Source organism: Camelus ferus, chromosome 4, assembly GCF_009834535.1.
Source record: "Camelus ferus isolate YT-003-E chromosome 4, BCGSAC_Cfer_1.0, whole genome shotgun sequence".
NCBI lineage: Eukaryota > Metazoa > Chordata > Mammalia > Artiodactyla > Camelidae > Camelus > Camelus ferus.
Genome location: NC_045699.1, coordinates 22,056,471 through 22,079,594, shown reverse-complemented (window position 1 = coordinate 22,079,594; position 23,124 = coordinate 22,056,471). Strand labels below are relative to the sequence as shown.

The 23,124-nt window shown below is 37.4% G+C and overlaps 1 protein-coding gene across 5 annotated transcripts in view; it reads right to left on the bottom strand.

Annotated features, from left to right (window-relative positions):
* TTC39B (tetratricopeptide repeat domain 39B) overlaps window positions 1-23,124 on the bottom strand; it is a 129,123-nt gene that overhangs the window by 19,280 nt on the left and 86,719 nt on the right. For all 5 annotated transcript variants that reach the window (XM_032477679.1, XM_032477680.1, XM_014562360.2 and 2 more), the window contains 9 exons: window positions 14,307-14,412; window positions 12,862-12,927; window positions 11,211-11,319; window positions 10,571-10,638; window positions 10,422-10,481; window positions 8,819-8,980; window positions 7,502-7,593; window positions 3,239-3,365; window positions 203-311 (listed from right to left, as the gene is read on the bottom strand). In XM_032477679.1, the coding sequence (XP_032333570.1) occupies window positions 203-311; window positions 3,239-3,365; window positions 7,502-7,593; window positions 8,819-8,980; window positions 10,422-10,481; window positions 10,571-10,638; window positions 11,211-11,319; window positions 12,862-12,927; window positions 14,307-14,412 (899 nt within the window). The remainder of the gene's footprint in view (window positions 1-202; window positions 312-3,238; window positions 3,366-7,501; window positions 7,594-8,818; window positions 8,981-10,421; window positions 10,482-10,570; window positions 10,639-11,210; window positions 11,320-12,861; window positions 12,928-14,306; window positions 14,413-23,124) is intronic.

Sequence of the window (23,124 nt, the reverse complement as noted above, 5' to 3'; positions counted from 1 at the left end):
AGCTGGCTTCTTTCACTGAGCCTAACGTCCCCAAGGGCCACCCATGCTGCAGCAGGTATCTTTCCTCCCTTCATCTTGATGGCAGTCACCCAGACACCTGTGGCTCAAGCTCTTTTGTTCTCATCACGCACACAAATTACCATGGGCAGACGTGCACAGGGGCAAGGGGCAAGGTTTCCAGGCTCTTACTTTTCATACTTACTTTCATTTTGTAGAGCTGTCTCCGCCTTTTCAACAGTTACCAACAGATTTTCAGAAAGGTCTTTTCTTTTGCTCACCAGTGGAAAACCATTCCAGACATACATCATTTCCTAATGAGGAGAAATGGAAGAACATTCACCATTGTGAGAGGTTATTCAAAGTCCTTTACAACAACAAAACCACATACGTGTGCTTTGCCTTGGTTCCTAGTGTTCTCAGGACAACATTTTGAGATCGGTTTCCTCAGCTTTCCTCATTTGGCCTTTAGTGATATAATTTCCCCTTTTCTCGCTTTATTACATGCCTTTTGCCTTTTATATTTGCAAAGTAATTCAACATATATAGTACATTGTGTTTTACTGAAAAATTAATTTATTCATTCATTTAAGAAGTATTTATTTATTAAGAAGTATTCAGGCCTTTCAAAGATGAGAATACAGATGCAGAAATATATTATTTTTAACCGGTACTATGAACAAATCTATTTAATATAAATTCTTGTTGTTACTTTCAAGTGAAAGGAACCATTTTTCAGTATCTGCCAATTGTTTACACAAAATATTTCCAAGGACATCATTAAAAATGAACACAGGAAATATTTTACCTGGCTCAGGTTCTTTTATACTATTAAAAACATGTGACAGTCCAGTAATTCAATCCAAAATGCAGAAAATGCATTCGTTTAAAGGCCATATGGCTGCATGACAATCCCTAAAAATGTAAACTAATGATTTCTCACTGCAAATTGCATTTAATAGGCTAACAGATGAGAATTTTTTTTTTGGACCAAAAGCAAATGGGCTCTTGCTTGAAAATATTTTTCTAATCTTCCTGGTAGTGCAGTTCCTATTTGGAAAGGTATGAAATAAGGAGGGTAATTAGTATCATCTTGGAAATAAAAAGCATTTTAAAATAGGATAAAGATATCGTTCGGACAGCCTCTTGCAGAGAAGTAGTGAAAATGAGGAAAATTCACTGGAGTCGAGTCGTCTTTACCTTATCGCACAGGAAACTAAGATCTCGACACTACCTTTTGTTTTACAGAGGAAGTTTCTTATTGTTAATAGTGTAAGAGTTCAATTCAGAAGAAGGAAAGCTCCTATCTGAGATTTCAGGAAATATGGGATTTTAGTAAAATTCCTAGTTACCACAAATTCAAGCCAGTTCTCAGACCTGGAAAGAGAAGTCCTGGGAGTTAAGCTTCCTAACGACCCTTAGTAATCAGAGCAAGATACGTATCGTGACGAACACATAAGCATCTAAGTTTTAGGGCAGAGAAAGGACTCTGGTGCTCTAGAAAATTCAGGGAAGTTCAGTGACAAAGAAGGATAAACATTTCCCAGCACGTATCACTTGATAGAAATGAATCAGGAATGGAGCTCAAAGCTGTCACTGGTCAAACAGCAGCAGGCTCCCACGCTAGCTGGCAAACGGGATGTCTGGTCATTTTTGTGACTGGCATGTTCTTATTTTATCTGTGCTCAGATATGATTACAGAGTGGTCATATTTTTGTCTCATCCCATCACAGGCACAGAACAACCGGGTCAATGTGGTGTTCTCTGAGATTGTTTATCTTAAGCAGGGAATACCTGGGCCTAGGTACTAGGGGCGGCCAGCTCCTGCCTGACACCTGTCAGGGGCTACAGCTTGCTTTCTCACAGACCATATAAAGAGCTCCTATAAGCCAGTGATAAAGTAATAAATGTCCCAATGAAAAATTAGAGAAGTACATGAACAACAATTTACAACAGAAGAAATAAAAAAGAATTAACACATGAAAAGATGCTCAACTGCACATTGAAACAGTAAAATACTGTTGGTAGGAATTTAAATCGGTACAGCCTTTTTGGAGGGCAATTTGGCAATGCAAAGTATTAAATGCATATACCCTTCAATCAGGAATTCCATTTCTAGGCATCTCTCCCAGAGAATTATATGCCCATGTACAAAATGAGAGAGATAAAAGAATATTCATTGTAGCACGTTCATAATAGTAAAAACTGGAAACTAAGTAGCTGTCAAGGGGAATAATTTTTTCCAAAGGGGAATGGTTAAATAAACTCTGGAATCAAATAAAAAAAAAAATTCAGGAAACCCCAAAGGAGGACTCCAAGTGTTAGCTTTCTGACTACTTAACACAAAACTAAAGCCCCAAAGAGTCATCGTAATTTGCTAGATTCAGTACTTTTTTAAAGAAGTCTTCATTAAGACAATTTAAGTTGAAATTATACTTTTCATGAAGTCTAGCCTAAATGGCATACCGACCAAGGACGTGAGCTCTGGCACTGGGCTGGAACACAGCAGCCACCAGCCACTGATGGCTCCAGAGCACTGAGAATGTGGCTGATTCAAAGTGAGATGCACGAGGGGAGGGAAGTGCAGCTCAGCAATAGAGCACGTCCTTAGCATGCACGAGGTCCTGGGTTCAATCCCCAGTACCTCCACTAAAAGAAAATAAGAGGAAAAAAAAACCTGAGATGCGTTCCAAGCACAGACTACACACCAGATTTCAATAGATTAGTAGAATACAAAAGAATATGAAACCTCATTAGTAAGTTTTTATCTGTTACATGCTCAAACAAAATTTTGCACATAACTGGATCAAGCAAAATATATTCTTAAAATGATTGTCATGTTTCCCTTTACTTTCTGTTACCTCTTGACTTTTAATGTAGCTACTAGAAAAGGTACAATTATATATGTAGCTTGCATTATGATTCAACTCAACTTCAATTAAGTCAACTCACCTCACTCTACCTGAATCTCCTTATCTGGCTACAGAGAAACTCCCCTCATAGAATTACTTTAAGAATTAAACGGTATTTAAAATAGCCTTTGTCATTATGCCTAGAACATTCCAACTAATCAAAAAACATCTGCTATAATTTTTATTTATTATTTATAAATGTTTGCCTTACAAACACAATGATTTTTAATTGAGCAAACATCCCAACAAAAGTTAGATGTTCTCCCTGACACTGTGAATAGACCATTTATTTCTAGGATGCAAACAGTAAGTAAACTAAAGGCAGATACCAGGGCAGGCAAGACGAGCTTCACGGGCACAGGCAACGAGGGAGAGTACCGACGAGACTTCCTCACGGCAAACTTCTCAGTGGGGATAGATTTCCCAGCGATCCTCTGCTTCAAGCCATCCACCTGTCTGTGAAGAGCCCCAGCCCCAGAGAAAGGTCATGAGAACGCGTACGTTATTTACACCTGTCCTTTTCACGCTGCGCGCCCCAGACCAGTTGCATCAGCATCACCTGGAAGCCTGTTGGAAATGCAAATTTTCGGGCTCCAACCCAGACCTACTGAATCAGCAGCTCTAGAGCTGGCACCCAGCAACCTGGGTTTTAATGAGCCCTCCAGATGATTCTGACGCGCCCACAAGTTTGAGAACCACTGACTGACACGTACTTCTTTCTAGTTAACTTAGTGTCTTAGCCTATCAAGAACAGTCAGGGAAATCTAGATATAAAATTGGCAATTTCGATAAGTAAGTTGCAAGGAGTCGAAAGTATTTACTTACACTGTGGCTATTCAGAGAGGGGAGAGGGTACACTGGTACATTTCCTAGTCCTATCTTTAAGTATGACACCAATCTATAAAAAAATGTGGCTCAAAAGATAGCCATCAATTAATGTATAATTTGAGAAAATGTTTCCCAGGCATAGGTGATTTTGAAAATAATCAGACAAGGACATACACCATGTTTACAACTTTCCCCTCAAAATTCTAAGAAATTCCAATTATAAAATTTACAAGCACGTGAAAATGAGAATAGCATGGGGAGATTACATGTTTCTAGGGCGCCTTCTTTAACATAACTTTGTAAATGCATCAGACAGATTGCCAAAAAGAATTCATAGAACTAACCAATTACACCACTGAAAGAGTAAGACGAAACAAGAGAAAAAACGTTCTAATATGAAGACAAGTTTGTTACTTTGGGGCACCATTTGCAGGATGGATTTTTTTTTTCTTTTTTTTTTTTTTTTTGTAATTGACATATAACATTATATTACTTTCAGGTGTTCAAAGGACATTGGCTTTTAAACCAGAATGCCCCTTATTTAATTTTTCTTTTTGAGGTTTGAACCTTTTTAAAAAAACATTTTTTTAATTGACGTACAGTCAGTTACAACATGTTAATATCTGGTGTACAGCACAATGTCCCAGTCATGCATATACATACATATATTCATTTTCATGTTCTTTTTCATTAAAGGTTATTATAAGATACTGAACATAGTTCCCTGTGCTATATAGAAGAAACTTTTAAAAAAATTTACCATTATTTGATGTTAATTAACATCAGTGGAAGAGGCAGTGGAAATGTGAGGTGGAGGTTGGGGGATGGGGTCAGAAGCATGCAGTGGATGTGAAACCTCCTGGTTTAAGGATCATAGAGCCTGCATGAAGAGAACATTCATTTGGGGGACTTTCTTCTCATTATCCCAACAAATTAGATGCTCTTATACAACAGACCTCAAGCTTTCTCCTGAAAGTAAGGACAGTTACATATTTCACAGAAATTGTTTTCATCTGGAGAAAATTTAGTCTGAAGCATGGGGGAAAAAGAAGATTTAAAAGATTCCAATGTATCTTAATATTCCATTCTGTTCCATTTGTTGTTTGTGCAAAATGGGGAAATGTATTTTACTAGTAAGAGGTGGCATTAATCTGCATGGCTTATGGCTTCTACTAATGTTAATTCTACAGTTAGTATAGGTGGTCCTACTCTTAAAATCAGCTACTTTAAAAGCAGGAAAAAATGATCCTTGTCACACCTTCAAATTGGTTCTGACAAGTCGGAGGGTTCGGCCAAGCCATTATTCCTCATAATGTGGTCACAGAATATAGTTCTCCATTTAAAAGTTTTTGTCATCAATTACATTTGAAAAAGGCAGCGGTGCTTCTCTTTTCCTTCACTTCCTCATCTCCAGGGGCCACCTCCTTCCTACCACGGCCACCCATGCCTGTAGTCCTAACTTAGACCAGCCCATCACCCGTCACTTTCCACCTCAAAGCATAAGTTCAAGCACACGCCCCTTTGAAGACCGTTCTCGTTTTACCCAGGCTGTTCTAGTAAGAGTTTCAGTGCTCCTGCCCTTCAACTTTCTTCCAGCTCAGCAGTCTCCTCCTCTCTCCCCATCCCTCCGTGTTCCTCCTTAGATGGCCACATAGGCGATCTTCACTGCTGCACACTCTGGCTGATTCCCTAAACTCCCTTGCCTATGCCTAGTTGCTGTGCCCATCCATCTTCCCAACTGCCCTGCATGGAGAACAGCTTGGTATCACCTTAAGTTCACTGACACCAACTTCAAATGAGCCCTCGCACTGCCGGCCATTCCCATCCTGTGTTTCTCTCACCACCTCCCTATCTACTCTCTGCAACAATGATTTCAAATATTCTCCATCCTCCTCAGACCTCCTGCCCACTCCTTTCTCTTTCACTCTCAGCAGATAACCCTGCCTCCTACTCCAGAAAGGAGAACAGACGCTAGGAACCCCTCCACGTGCTACCACCACGCACAAGCTTGCACACCTTGGACCCTGTCCTGTGCTCCTTGCCTTCCCATACAACAGAGGACCTGGTTGGTGCTCCCTCTAGATAAAGCCAGGCCTGCCATCAACGCTTTGGATTCTTTCTCCTCCTGCCTTCTCAAGAGCCTTACAAATATCACTTATCCTATTTCCCACTTGTATGTACAACTTCTCTTTCTCAAATGGATCCTTCCCAGTGTTTTTTGGGAATGCTCAGATCTCTCCCATTAAAATATTGCCTGATATTACATCTCCCTCTGACTCTCTGTCTCTCAATCCCTTCCCCTTCACAGTCAAAGATATCCATGGATGTATTTACGCTCAACTCTCTTCATTTCTTTGTATCTTATTCATTCTTTAGCCAACTCCAGTCTGGTTTCCACCTCCATTCTATTACCTTATCAGCTCCTATTTGGTATACCGATGATCTCTGTGTTGCTAAATACACACTTTGTCTTATTTTTAAATGGAATTCTGTGTTCTGTGGGACATATTTTGAGTACTCCTTGGTTTTTGTTTTCCTTTGACCTATATATAAAATGTAGCATCGCATCCTGTTTTAGTTCTTTAAACGTGCGGGGCTCCCTCCTGCAACAGGGTTTCTCACACGCTGTCCTCTTGGTTTGGAACGGCAGCACCAACACTCCACACCGCCTCAGTGGACCCTGTTCCACATTCAGACCTCATCTCAGTTATCATCCCCTCTAGCCTCTCATACACACCTCTCCTCCCACTGGGGGACGGAGGGACAGTGGATAGTGTTAGTGATGCAAGTATTACAGGTTTCTCTCTTGCTTACTGGGAGTCCCAATCACTGAGAGAGGAAGGAACACCAGGCTTGCTAGGGAGGACTGGACACGGTGAGTTTTAAAGGCTTTGGCATGTCCAAGTGAAGGTGGCAATGGGAGCTGGATATGTGAGTCTGGAACTCACTCATGAGATTTGAACTAGGGATTTAAATTTGGCTTGGATGAGATTTCCCAAGGTTGAGGTTCTACGACTGACCTTTGAAATAAAACGCATCAACATTCAATAGCTGGAAAAAGTAGGACAAGCCTACTAAGACACTAAGAAGGAATGGTGGGAGAGGAGAAAAACCAGTCGTGTACTGTAGCTTTGCATTTATTATGTGATTATTTCACTGATGTCTCGTTTCACTACAAGATTATAAACTCCAGAAGGACAGAAGTGATGCCTGTTGATTCAGCACTTAACATAGTACCCTTTATACAGGAGGTGCCCAACATAAAAGTTACTGATGCATGGAGGGACAGATGGATGGACAGATGGATAGATGGGTGGACACTGGTCTAAACAAAGTTAAACAGATTACTTCACAGCAGAGCTTCTCAGACCCTTTGACACACTAATGAAAACTAAGTGTATGCTATAATGTGTTTTGTAACTTTTTCTGGTCACACAACACCTTTAATTTACAATGCTAGGTAACACCTTCCATTAACAATACCATTTTAGGAGACTGTGTTCAAAATGCAGTAGCAAAGCTCCAATAACAAAACACAGAAGTTTGGGTTCTGGTGATTAACAATTACACTGGCCTATCTGCAAAGTCCCGCTAAAAGGGTGACATTTAGACTCTGAGATAAATGTATTTAAGCGTTTCTGTATCAAATCAGATAAAGAAATATGAAGGTGAAGCATGGGAGAGCACTAGGGGAAAAGAAAGCAGTATTTGTATGCTCCTCTATACAGTCAGGATCTTGGTTACAGACATGGTGTCTTGCTTACCTGAAAAGAGCTACCACATCCTCTTTAGCTGCTGCCACGTCCTTCTCTGGAAGCATACTCAAAATTGCAGCTTTTAAGAACACATATGTTGCCTTGAGGAAAAGAAAAGCAGCTAGTTAGAGAGCATCCCTGGGTAATGACATTTCTACCTTGCAAATCATGAACGACCTACAGATCTTCCAGATACAGTATTTAAGAGGCATCGAAGACATTTAAAGGAAATAAATCCTTGTATCGCTTGTTCCAAATGAGATCAGCACTTTGTCCTATTATACAACTATAGTGCTCATGGGTGAGAAAGTGGACAAAATAAGTAAAAGATCATTATCTCCTTCCTTCCAACTTCTCACAAATGGATCAGAATTTCTTTTGGAACTCTTTTCTTTCTTTTTTTTTTACATTGATATATAGTTGATTTATAGTATTATATTAGTTTCAAGTATACAACATAATGGTTTGACATTTTTATAAATTATATACCATATAAAGTAGTTATAAAAATTGGCTATATTCCCTGTATATTACAACCTTGTATCTTACTTATTTTATACCTACCAGTTTGTATCTCAATCTCCCTTCCCTATCTTGCCACACCTGTCAGAATGGCTATCGTCAAAAAGGCAACAAATAATAAATGTTGGTGATGATGTAGAAAAAAGGGAACACTAGTACACTATCTGGATACTTATCACCAAAAAGAACACAAATAACAAATGTGGGAGAGAATGTGGAGAAAAGGGAACCCTTGTACACTGTCGGGACTGGAAATTGGTACAGTCAACCTGGAAAACAGTATGAAGGTTCTTCAGAAAACTTAACAAGAACTACCATATGATCTAGGAATTCTACTCATGGGTATATATCCAAAGAAAATGAAAACAATAATTGGAAAAGGTATATACACCCCAATTTTCAGAGGAGCATTATTTACAACAGCCAAGATATGGAAGCAACCTAAGTGTCCATCAACAGATGAATGGACAGAAAATTAATTTTGATTACTACGAAAAGCCTTGTCATCGGGGCATCAAAAAGTCTATTTAAAAATACCACTATTGATATTTAATAATTTTAAATATAAGTGCAGTTCATCTTTAGAGGTAAAGCCTCTATCAAAAAGGACTGTTTGGATGGCTTTTAAAGCACACAGTGCTGAGGACAGTGGTTATAAACAGCTGGTACTTAATGCATACTTCCTCCTCTGATGGATCTCTAAGTTGAGAAAACAGTGTTGATGCCAAACTTCTGAACAAACAGTTCTAAAAGAAAATCATCCTATACGCTTATTACCAAACAGATGGCATTAACGCACCTTACCTTGGACCATTTACTCTCTTTGCAAAGCAGATCTGAATAGTAATAGGCATCCATCCAGTTTTGTTGGAATACAAAAATCCACATCAGCTCCCAATAACAGAGATGGTGAAACTGTTTCCATTCTTCTTGAACTGAAATGCATTTTCGAAATATCTCTTGTGCCTATAAGTCAATTGCAGAAAGCTGATCATCCAGATATTAGACAAGGAGACAATAACCTAATGGAAAAATACATAAAACACTTTGTACAAGAAGAACAACATCATCGCTCATTAAACCACTCAATACAATACGCTCCTTTCCTTACATGCAGCAGTTACATTCTGTTTCTTTCTTTAACTTTGTGAGGGGGCCGTGGAGCTTTACCACATGGGAGTAGCAAAGTTCCTTCCTTCAGTAAGACATAAAATGCAGAAGTCCTTTAAGAAAAGACTGACAATAAAAGTCAGGATTTAGAGGGTAAAATACACCGTAAACAAAGTTAAAGGCAATGGGTAAGACTGGGAGAAGATATCACTTACATAACTGACAAAGGATTAACCCTTATCATACAACAATTTTATAAACTACTTAAAAAAAAAAAGGAGAAACAACCCAATGAGAAAGTTGTTAAAGATATAAATAGGAAATCAGGGAAAAAGATATATGGGTGACAAATATACATGTGAAGAAATTTTTAAACTGGAACATATAAATTTAAAAATTAGATCATCCTTTTTCAGCTATCACATGGGCAAAAATAAAAGATAAAAAATGTCCTGAGTTGGCAAAGAGCATTCGAAACAAGTATTCTTATATCTTTACAGGAGTTTAAATGCAATAGTCTTTAGTTAGGAGAGTAATTTGTTTGAATTTACCAAAATGCAAACTCTTTGACCTAGAAATCCTAATTATCAGAATTTGTCTTATATAAACAGACCTTTGCACAGAAATATACACATAATGATGTTTACAACAGCATTATTTATAGGAGCCAAATGTCTTTCAATAGTGGACTGAGTATAGTAGTACATTCATATTATGGAATGAAACCCAGCCATCAAAAGGAATGAGGAAGATTTAGATATACTGACCTGGAAAGAAATCCAAGATGTATTGTAGGCAGAAAGAATCAAATCAAGGAAAAAGATAAATGTTTGGCCCCATTTGTGCGGAAGAAAATTGTGAATATATTTAATGAAAGGCTCTTCACTCTTCTTCTTCAAGAGGACTAGTGGATAATTTCCTTTGACGGGGAGTGCACATGTGGCACAGTGGCGTCCCATCTTAGGCAGGGGCTAGATTCCAAGGTCCATGTGTAATCCCAGGATGGATGGTAGACAGAGTTTTTTGAAAGTCCCTGAAATTGCCCACCTATATTTCTATATCCTACCCTGAACTGCCTCAGGTATTTTATATGTACATATATATATATGTAAATTTTATATATATATAATCTACTACATATAACAGAATGCATCCACAAAATTAAACTTTGGGTTTTCAATTACGTATTTCACCTTTACTTCTGCCTAGTGCATATAGCTGAATTTGCTCATGTTGAAAGAGTATGTGACGGAGCTCCACCAGACAGCTCCCCAAATGACCGCCTCAAATAAATTACCTCTTCCACATTCCCTTTCAGCAGCTCTATCCGGCCGTGATAAAACAGCATGAGTGAGCCCTGGGGAGAAAGGGAGAAACACGCTGCTCAAGGGTCAACCCTGGTTGACTGATTATGGTTGAAACATACACTTGAAATTCTAAGCATACATTTGGAAACTGCTGGAGGTAGGGTTCAAGGAGACTCTCTGCTTCCACAACATTCACTTCTCCTGTACCTAGAAATTTAACAGGAAAAGCCTCAGTCTTCACGAAACATGGTTGATATTTGTAACTAATTCTCCAAATTTCATTAAAATATTGCAAAGACTTATTCATGGAAAAGATGAAAACAGATACGTTGTCATTTTAACACTTGGGAAATAAAAGAAGACAAATCTCCTCTCTGACTTGAGTTTAAGAAAGCTCTGGGACAGACTGATTCCTAAGAATGGAGGTGGTCGCCTTAGATTCCGATTGAAATTTCTGGTTTTAATAGCACTATGAACTTATTTTAACCAAAAATTTAATTTTCTGCTAAAAAACGTAAAATTAATATGCTAAAATAGATCACCTTAAACAAGCTTTATAGAATTTTTTAGCTGAGGACAGATTTTTTAAAAAATTCAGTGAAAGAAATCCTCCACCTTTCCACCAAGTTACTCTGACAAGTGTCACTATCTTCCATCTTTACTCAAAAAAAAAAAAGAGAGAGAGAGAGACTACTAGCTTTTACTAATTTTTCTGTTTTTACTTACTCAGATGAAAAATAATCAACTTTCAATGAGGTAAAATGTAATCCAATTCTTACCAAGTATCAGGGAGATGTAAGTATGAAAAGCTAGTATAGTTAAGCAGCAGAGTGGAGACCTCATGCTTCTTCCTAATGCACCTTCCCGTAACTGCAGGATGCCCAGCTCCTGTGGGAATTAAATGCATTTTAGAATGAGAAGAGCGTGACTGAAACATCACATTCAGACACTTTAAAACGCTAGTTCACGTTTCCCTACCCTCCACGAGGGTGCTGTTTATTTTTCAAGAACTTAGAATAGCAGTAATGTCTAACTAGAAACAAACTTTACATTTTAACTGGCATACGACAATCTCACACATTCTTCATGATCCTAGGGAGAGGAAAAGGCAGAGCTCATTTCACAGAAAACTCTGTATTTCTCTTATATAAATATTAACTTATTAAAGCATATTGAGGATCTAAGTGCAAAGCATTATGGTGGGTATGAATAAATATGGTTCTTTGTCTTCAAAGATCTTTCCATCAAATAGGGAAGATAGTACATGAACACATAATTTTGTTGGAATATGGTGAGAGCCATAAGAAAGATAAGTAAATGATTCTGAAAGTTAGGAACGTTTGAGCCTTGTTGGGAGGAGATAAGGGAACACTTTGTAGAACAGGTGACATTTATCGTAAACCTAATGGATGGAGAGGCTCTCAAGACACATTATTTTGGAGGATGCTGGTTGGGAAGGACGTCCAAAGAGAGACCAGCAGAAGCAAGGAAACAGAAAAGCACAGGGTCTATCTGGGAGACAGCCAATTGCCCAGTTTAGCAGGAACACTGGGGAAGCAAAAAGGATGGGTAGTAAGGCTAGAAACATTGGCTAGAATCAGATTGTAGGGCCCTTGAATCAATGCTATAGTTTGGGCTTTACTCAAGGGGCAATTTGAAGCCACGATGAAATAAGGTGGAAGATGAATGATCAAGGGGAAGGGTAACCATGAAATAGAGAGTCTGAACAGACAGACCATATCATGACGGGATCACATAAATACATTATAGCTTATGAAGAACCTGGACAGTAGAATAAATGGGGGAAAATTACAGCTTCCTGGATTTGTTCTCACAATTTTTCAAAACCTGCTCTCTAGACCAACAGGGGACAGCTTTTGCAATAAGGCAACTCTACTAACAGCATATTGAATGTTGTGATTAATAAATATGATACACTACAAAAACAACCATACAGAAATATAACAAACAAAACTCATGGAAAACAAATGTCCTTGCTTAGTTTTATAGTGAAACTTGTAAAAACACACGGAAACTCAAAATATTGCAACTATGCTGGATACATGTGAATTAGACAGGGTTCAATATGGAAATGTAGCCTAATTTTCTAATTTTGCAGAAAACTCTGGGGTGGCAAAAATGTTAAGAAACTATACTTTAACTGCCCAAGAACACCAAAGATCCAGCAAGCAGCAATATGAGTAAAACATAAATTTCAATCCCAGAATTTAGATAACAATGATGAAAATTTTTAACTTTCAACAGAAAAACCATGTCTAAACCCTGAAAAATACGATCAAGAACCAGCAGCTCTTTATTGTTCTACAAACAAATTGCCAATAATGCTCATGTTGGTTACGAGGATGTGTTGTATTTCCCTCATATTCAATTATCTCCTCTGTCAAAATTGAGATAAAATTAATTTTGTACCCTATTTCCAGAAAATCCTATAAATTCTAGTAGTCTGATAATCCGTGCTGGTAAAAGGGACAGCATCTGTAAGAAAAAAAAAACACACACACAAGTGCACTTACGTGTTAAGTGTATCTAGCTGTAGATAAAAAAAAACTCTAAACAAAGTTTCAATGATTTAGTAATACAAAACATTAGAACCAAGTTTAAGTCATGAGACATGTCTCAGTCATCACATGTTGCACCTACTATAATCATTACTTGCAAATTAATTTCATTTAGTTAAGACAATACACCTAAGAAATTTTTTAAAAAGGCAAATCGAAAAACCTGACCTCTTTCGAATGCTTTAAAGAATACTTGCTCCTTTCATGTGGAGTGATAAAGTGATGAGAAGGTAACACCTCAGTGCCCACCTCCAAACAAGGCTTCTTTTAGCCTCCTTTTCCAAAAAGCAAAAGTCTATAGAATTCTTCATGATACGCAGGCACGACCCAGCAGTGAGCAGCTGCAGGGACAGCCATGGGACATCCCTGAGGAGGAGTGATGAAGGGAAGTCCTCCGGTACAGAACTTCCCAGAGCAGTGCATCTCGTTGCTCGCTTTGCTTAGAAGGAGAAATGGCCACATGTGCAATTATATGCCAGGTGGTAGCCAATGGTTTGGTGGGATGGTCAGGGATTTAGAAGGAACATAATGGGAAAATTGATGACAAGGAGTTCTGGGGAAGAGGTATGTGGATAGACCTCTCAGAATGGGCAAAAGGGTGAAGATATTTGTGTCTCATGTCAATGCTCACCAAAGGCTGACCTCAGCAGAGAAGGATTTTAATAATCAGGACGGTAGGGTGATCCATTCTGTGGACATCAGTCAGCCTCTTTTCTGGGCCACCTCTGGCAGCCACCAATGGGCTTATGAACAAAAGGGCCACAGTGGTGTATACACTCATGCATTGGAGTGGATTCCCTTTACCACTTACTTTTCTCACCAGTTCCAGGCAAACCTTAATAAAACATCAAATCTCTAAGTAGTATATTGCAAATGCACAAATATCTACTCAAACTCTTCATCTGCCCCAGAGCATAAATATCACATCGTTTGTCCAGTTACAGTGCCCCCTCACTTATTTTCAACTGCAGAGATGTCATTGCTATGGCAATATTTCTGATGTGGAAATGGAACTGAATTTCAAGTTTCTTACTACTGCAAAATGTTAGTCCATTCAGAGTGCTACATGCTTCCCTCTGTTACACAATCCAGAACTATTCTGAGCATGTGCAGAACTTTACAGCACATTCCGGCCAAAGCCCCCACCAGGTCACAACACAAGAAAACTGATCCCAGTCCAGCCACTTAACACCAAACCCAGGCAGAAGTTCAGGGGGAGGTTTCAAATGCAGTAGAGAAGGCACTGAAAACCTAAGATTCTTTAAAAAAAGATTCTGTTGCTTTACAATTACTTACCAAATTAAAGGCCCCTATTCCAAGCTTGACACCTCCTTCAAACTCAGAGAAGAACTGTTGCTCAACTTTGTTCTTCTGAATTACATGCAGGATAGAAAGACATTCTCTGGGTTAAAGAAAAGAGTTATACCATAAATTTACTATGCCTCTGAAAACTAACGTTAAGTCAAATTTTGCACTTACATACCGCCAAATAAACGGCATTAGCCAAAATACTAGAGGATTTTTAAGTGGATGATGATACACTAAGTTCACTCTTAAGGCTGCTGGACAATAATAATTAAGGGAAAATGACACATTCATTTCTACACTGTTTATCAGGACCAGTCTTTCTGGGCCTAAAGAAAAAGTGGGTTCAAATACCAGCCAGCATGATCCAGGAGCCACAGGATCGCAGGACGGCGATCTCAGTTTCCCAGCAACGTGTTGGGAAGACTTCCTAGGAGAGCCCAGCCCCTCCGCTGCTGGGCACACTTCAGCATCCTACCTTCCACCGAGTAACTGAGATGGCTCCTGACAAGAGGACTTGCATTTCAGTGTGATCATCATGGTCTCAAACAGACCAAATAAATTAGGATTTGCAACTAGGAAGACTGAAAGAGAAAAGCCAATTCCATCACAACTGCCCACAACTGTCCTCTTATTTCTCCCTCTTCCATCCAAGCAAATCTTTCTGATTTCTCACTTTAATTACTTTTCTATGCATTTCTCCCTTTCCCTTCACATCTTTAAAAGGTAAATACCTAATCAGAGAAATGCAGATTAAAACAATGACAAAGATATAAAAGATGGAAAAAAACAGAAATCGCTTATCAAACTGATAGAACTATTTTTTAAAGGCAAGAAGAAATAACCAGATATTACATATCATCTGGTGTGCTGCAGTTATAAAGCATGCGACTTCATTTATGACTGTTCTAGTCAAATCCATTTAACCTGAACCTAGTAAGCCTGTATATCTAGCTTTCAGTTTACAGGAACTAGGAGGCGCTAGAGGAATGCTATGGACTGAATTATATCCCCTGCCCCAAATCACATGCTGAAGCTTCTAATCCACCCACCCCCTCTCCAGTGTGACTATATTTGGAGACAGAAATTTTAGGAGGTAATTAAGATTAAATGAGGTCATAAGGGTGGGGTTCTCATCTGGTAAGACTGGCGGCCTTATAAGAAGAGGAGGGTCCCTCTCTACCATGTGAGGACACAGTGAGAAGGAGGCTTTCTGCAGGCCAGGAAGAGAGCCCTTACAAGAACCTGATCATGTTGGCACCCAGCAGTAAAGAGAGACTTGGGGCCAACTGGGAAAATTTGAAGATGAATTCAATATGACATGAAATGAAGATTTATTGACATGAAAAAGTAAAGATCATTAACTGAAAAAAGCAGATTACAAAATAATGCATACAGTATGATCTCATTTTGGTTAAAAAACACATATATCTTTAGACATGTGTAGAAAAAAACTTAAAGAATATATACTAATCTATGGGACACACAGCAAAGGCAGTGCTAAGAGGGAAGTTTATAGTGATACAGGCCTTCCTCAAAAGAGAAGAACAATCTCAAATAAACAATTTAACCCACCACCTGAATGAACTAGAAAAAGAAGAACAAAAAGCCCCAAAAAGCAGCAGAAGGAAGGAAATAATAAAGATCAGAGAGGAAATAAATACAATAGAGATTAACAAGACCATAGAAAAAATCAACCAAACCAAAAGCTGGTTTTTTGAAAAAGTAAATAAAATCGACAAACCTCTGGCCAAACTCATAAAGAAGAAAAAAGAGAGAGCACAAATTAGCAAAATAAGAAAGGAAAATGGAGAAATTACAACAAACAAAATAGAAATACAGAATATCATACGAGAATATTATGAAAAACTATATGGAACCAAACTGGATAACCTAGAGGAGATGGACAAGTTTCTGGAAACATACCGTCCACCAAGACTGAATCAAGAAGAAACTGACCACTTGAACAATCCGATCACTAGAAAGGAAATAGAAATAGCAATTAAAAACCTCCCTACAAATAAAAGTCTAGGACCAGACGGCTTCACTGGGGAATTCTACCAAACATACAAAGAAGAACTCATACAGTCCTTCTCAAACTCTTCCAGATGATTGAAAAGGAGGGAATACTCCCAAACTCATTCTATGAAGCCACCATCACCCTGATACCAAAACCAGGCAAAGACGCTACAAAAAAAGAGAATTATAGGCCAATATCACTGATGAACATAGACGCCAAAATCCTCACCAAAATTTTAGCAAATAGAATCCAACAACACATAAAAAAGATTATACATCATGACCAAGTAGGGTTCATCCCAGGGACACAAGGGTGGTTCAACATACGCAAATCAATCAGTGTAATACATCACATCAACAAGAGAAAGGACAAAAACCACATGATTATCTCAATCAATGCAGAAAAAGCGTTTGATAAAATTCAACACCCATTTATAATAAAAACTCTCGCCAAAGTGGGTATAGAGGGAACTTATCTCAACATAATAAGCTATATATGACAAACCTACAGCCAGCATAGTACTCAACAGTGAAAAACTCAGAAGCTTCCCACTAAAATCTGGGACAAGACAAGGATACCCACTATTACCACTCCTATTCAACATAGTCCTGGAAGTCCTAGCCACAGCAGTCAGGCAAGAGAGAGAAATAAAAGGGATCCAAATTGGAAAAGAAGAGGTAAAAGTGTCACTATATGCCGACGACATGTGACTATATATAGAAAACCCTAAAAGGTCCACACAAAAACTACTAGAGCTGATCGAAGAATTCAGCAAGGTAGCAGGTTACAAAATTAACGTTCAAAAATCAGTTGCATTTCTTTACACTAACGATGAATCAACAGAAAAAGAAAGTAAAGAAACAATCTCCTTTAAAATAGCACCCAAAGTAATAAAATATCTGGGAATAAATCTAACCAAGGAGGTGAAAGAATTATACACAGAAAACTATATACCATTGATGAAGGAAATTAAAGAAGACTTTAAAAAATGGAAAGATATCCCATGCTCTTGGATTGGAAGAATCAATATTGTTAAAATGGTCACACTGCCCAAGGCAATCTACAGATTTAATGCAATCCCTATCAAATTACCCAGGACTTATTTCACAGAACTAAAACAAATCATAATAAAATTTGTATGGAACCATCAAAGACCTAGAATTGCCAAAGCTTTACTGAAGAGAAAGAAAGAGGCTGGTGGAATAACTCTCCCAGACTTCAGACAATACTATAGAGCTACAGTCATCAAGACAGCATGGTATTGGTACAAAAACAGACATGTAGACCAATGGAACAGAATAGAGAGCCCAGAAATGAACCCACAAAATTTGGTCAACTAATCTTCAACAAAGGAGGCAAGAATATACAATGGAATAAAGACAGTCTCTTCAGCAAATGGTGTTGGGAAAACTGGACAGCAGCATGTAAAGCAATGAAGCTCGAACACTCCCTTACACCATACACAAAAATAAACTCAAAATAGATCAAAGACTTAAACATATGACAAGATACAATAAACCTCCTAGAGGAAAACATAGGCAAAACATTATCTGACATACATTTCAAAAATATTCTCCTAGTAGAAATAAAAGCAAGAATAAACAAATGGGACCTAATGAAACTTACAAGCTTCTGCACAGCAAAGGAAACCAGAAGTAAAACAAGAAGACAACCTACAGAATGGGAGAAAATTTTTGCAAATGAAACTGACAAAGGCTTGATCCCCAGAATATATAAGCAGCTCATATGACTCAGTAAGAAAAAAATTAACAACCCAATCCAAAAATGGGCAGAAGACCTAAACAAGCAGTTCTCTTAGGAAGACATACAAATGATCAAAAGGCACATGAAAAAATGCTCAATATCACTAATTATCAGAGAAATGCAAATCAAAACTACAATGAGGTATCACCTCACACCAGTCAGAACGGCCGTCATTCAAAAATCCACAAATGACAAATGCTGGAGAGGCTGTGGAGAAAGGGGAACCCTCCTACACTGCAGGTGGGAATGCAGTTTGGTGCAGCCACTATGGAAAACAGTGTGGACATTCCTCAAAAGACTAGGAATAGACTTACCATATGAACCAGGAATCCCACTCCTGGGCTTGTATCCAGAAGGAACCCTACTTCAGGATGACACCTGCACCCCACTGTTCATAGCAGCACTATTTACAATAGCCAAAACATGGAAACAGCCTAAATGTCCATCAATAGGTGACTGGATAAAGAAGATGTGGTATATTTATACAATGGAATACACTCAGCCATAAAAACCGACAACATAATGCCATTTGCAGCAATATGGATGCTCCTGGAGAATGTCATTCTAAGTGAAGTAAGCCAGAAAGAGAAAGAAAAATACCATATGAGATCGCTCATATGTGGAATCTAAAAAACAAACAAACAAACAAAAAAACAAAGTGTAAATACAGGACAGAAATAGACTCATAGACAGAGAATACAGACTTGTGGTTGCCAGGGGGGCGGAGGGTGGGAAGGGATAGACTGGGATTTCAAAATTGTAGAATAGATAAACAAGATTGTACTGTATAGCACAGGGAAACATACACAAAACATTATGGTAGCTCACAGAGAAAAAAATGTGACAATGAGTGTGTATATGTCCATGTATGACTGAAAAATTTTGCTGAACACTGGAATTTGACACAACATTGTAAAATGATTATAAATCAATAAAAAATGTTAAAAAAAAGAATATATGCTAATACGATGGAATACTACTCAGCCATAAATAAGAATAAAATAATGCCATTTGCAGCAACATGGATGGACCTGGAGATTGTCATTCTAAGTGAAGTAAGCCAGAAAGACAAAGAAAAATATCATGTGGTATCTCTCATATGTGAAATCTTAAAAAAAAAAAAAAAAAAGACAAACGAACTTATTTACAAAACACAAACAGACTCACAGGCATAGAAAACAAACTTATGGTTACCATGGAGAAAGAGGGTGGGAAGGGATAGATTGGGAGTTCGAGATCTGCAGATACTAACTACTATATATTTAATAGATAAACAAGTTTATACTGTACAGCACAGGGAACTATATTCAATATCTTGTAGTAACTTACAGTGAAAAAGAATAAGAAAGCAAATACATGTATGTTCCTATATGACTGAAGTATTGTGCTGTACACCAGAAATTGATACAACATTGTAAACAGACTATACTTCAATAAAAATAAATATTTTTTTAAAGATTATATACTAAAGTGATAACAGACATAACCACTGGGTGGTAAGTAGATGGGGTATGTGCGTATCTGTGTGTGTATTTTAATATTTGCTCATCCATGTTTTCTGATTTTCCAAAATAAATATGTCACTTTTGTGATATTAAATAATTATTTTAATTTTTTAATGGAAGACCAATGCTGCCAAAGGTATGAACAAACAGACACATTCATGTACTTCTGGTAAAATGATGGTTATAGTGCAGAGGTTGGCAAACGATTGGAACATATCCACAACCATTCATTTACTTATAGACTACAGCTATTTACACCCTGCAGTCAGAGAGTTGAGTAGCTGGGACAGAGATTGTATGGCTCACAGGCCTAAACACATACTGTCTGATTTTAAGAAAAAGCTTGCCAACCCAATTATTCTTCAGAATAATTTTGCAATATATATAAGAAATTTTAAACTCATGCATATCTTTGTCCCCCCAAAAATCTAATTTTATTCTAAAGAAATAGCATAGATACACACAAAACTTGACCTATAAGGAGAGACACTGCATTACTACCCATAACAAGACTTTGTAAACAAACTAAATAGGCAGCAACAGGAAAACAGTTAAGAAGACAGTTGCATGAGTGCATACATTTATGCATACACACAGGGTACATCCACATAATGGAATACGATGCAGCCATTAAAAGCCATGATGCATCAAAAATATCTAATGACCTAAAATTTTCTGACATGAGGTGAAAAAGGAAATTTCAAAATGACACAAAGTGGCTAATTTCATTATATAAAAAGATAATTACATATGCTTATATACATGCATTAAAAAAGTCAAATGTCAAAACATCCACAGGATGGTAGGATGTGGATATAATGTTCAGGGTTCTTTTCTTTCTTTAATCAAAATGTAAATGTTCTATTTGATAATAGATGATTGTTACAAAATTTTCACATAATATGGAGAAAGCCTAAATGTCCCTACACAACCACCTCACAGAGAGCTGGTCACTATTAACAGCCTGGTACATAATCTTCTAGTTGTTTTTAAGCTTTGCTAAGAACACAATCTTTAACAAGCACAAATGGGAACATATTGTATATACTGTTCTATAAGCTCTATTGATGATTTTCCATGAAAATTCATGAAAGCTGCCTTATTCTTTAACAAGTGCATATTATTCCATCCTATGGAATAATTTATTTAACCAAATTCCTGTTCTTAAATATTTAAGACATTTCCAACTTTTCACACTATAAACAATGCTGCTAAGTGTGTTCTTAAACATTCATCAAGTACTTTCCCTACATTAGGTACTGTAACTATAGTCATACCACCCTAACCGTCCTTAAGGTAAATTCTCAGAAGAATTTCTGAGATCAAAGGTGATGCATATTCCTCATTTTGAGAGATACTGCAAGAACATCCTCCACAAAAGCCCCATCACTTTAGACTTCCACCAACACCAACCTATGAGTTTCTCACACTGTCATTTGCCCTGAGTCACTTATATCACATTTCCGTCTGTATTTTTTATTATGGTGTATTTCTGCCATGATGGAAACTTAAATGTTTATTTGGTCAAGTCAATCTTCTATGGCTTCTGATTTTACATCACACTTTAAAAGGCCTCTGAAACTGACATCATATATCTACTAATATGATGCACTGAGAAGGATACAACACAGCATTGCTTCTGTGGTATTCTTGTCACACATACAAAATCTGAATCTAATCATGAAGAGACATTAGATGGGTCTACACTGAGAGATGGTCTAAAAAGTAACAGCCCAATATTTTTTTAAAATGTCAAGGTCATGAAAGACAAAGAAAGACTGGAGAACTCTGAGGGACTCTTCCAGATTAAAAGAGACTAAGGAGACATAACAATTAAATACAACATCCAGGATCCTGGACTGGAACCTGGACCAGAACAAGGACACTGGTGGGACAATTAGAAAAATTTGAGTGAAGTCAATAAAGAAGTTAATAATGTTGTATCAATGTCAGTTTTCTGATTTTAATAATTATACTACAGTTCTATATGATGTTAATATTTATGTGTCAAAAGACTATATAAAAATTCTTCGTAAAAATGCTGAAATTATTTCAAAGTGAAAAAATTTTTAAATAAAACAGAAGTTTAAAGGCCTTTGTACTTTAGGACTATCAAAATACTTTCCTATGTTTCTGCCTGTACTCTTTTAAAAATATTTTAATATTAAGTCTGTATGGAATTTAGCTTTTATAGTCTTTTTTTCCAAAATGAAAAGTCAATTTTCCCCAAATCATTTATTAAAGTATGCATCTTTCCCCACTGTTTTTAAGAGACTTATGTATATACAGGTTTTTAGTACACTTTGAATTCCCAGGGAAATGTGTGTGTGTGTACACAGAAGCACATGCACACATGTGCACATCAGCATGCCCACGTGCATGCGTGCAAACACAGGCACACACTAATTCAAAGCCCTATGTCCCACTTCATTGATACATATTTCTGTGCCATTACAAGACTATTTTAATTCCTTCAGTTTTTAAGTTTTGATGACTGAAAAAGCAATCAACTTTTCAACATTCTTCTATAACTTCTAAAAAATATTTCAAGAGGAAAACGAAAAACAGTATGTCAGGTTCCCAAAATCCCATCCCCCTCCCCAAGAATTTTTGAATGGAATATAATTTTATGAAATCATTTTGAGTAAAAGTATCTCTTAAAATACTATATCTTGTTTCTGCTTCCAGTAATGACAGCGTGGCTCACATTAGATTCCTTCCTGCAGATAACAATTTTAAATACTGGATAAAATACAAAATACATATATAAAATATATTTGCAGGCACTGGAAAGTGAACAAAATGTACTGGGAAACTGGAGAAGAATTAAACTTTGAAAGAAGGGAATAACACTTAAAGGGACTTTATATTTATATGGCTGATCACCTATAAGTGCTCCCCAGTATACCCCATGTAGGGTTCCTAGAACTTACACAAAAGCCACAGTTTTATTGTCTTAAAAAGGGGTGCAGAGCTCAAAACTGCCAGAGTAGCTATAAGGGAATGGGCAAAATTTCAGATAATAGAGAACCAAAAAGGAAGGAAATCCCAAAATCGGTATCAAAACCCCACTGAAATTCTTGTCTGACTCGTGAAGTATGTGAACACTGGGGAGACTCCAAAGAAAAGCAGGGCCAAGACATAAGAATCTGGAGATCGTCATTCTAAGTGAAGTAAGCCAGAAAGAGAAAGAAAAATACCATATGATATCACTCATATGTGGAATCTAAAAAAAAAAAAGACAAACGAGCTTATTTACAAAACTGAAACAGACTCACATAGAAAACAAACTTATGGTTACCAGGGGGGAAGGGAGTGGAAAAGGATGAATTGGGAGTTTGAGATTTTCAGATACTAACATATATAAAATAGATAAACAAGAAGTTTATACTCTATAGCACAGGAACCATATTCAATATCTTGTGGTAACCTATGGTGAAGAAGAGTATGAGAACAAATATATATATGTTCCTATGTGACTGAAGTATTGTGCTGTACACAGAAATTGACACAACATTGT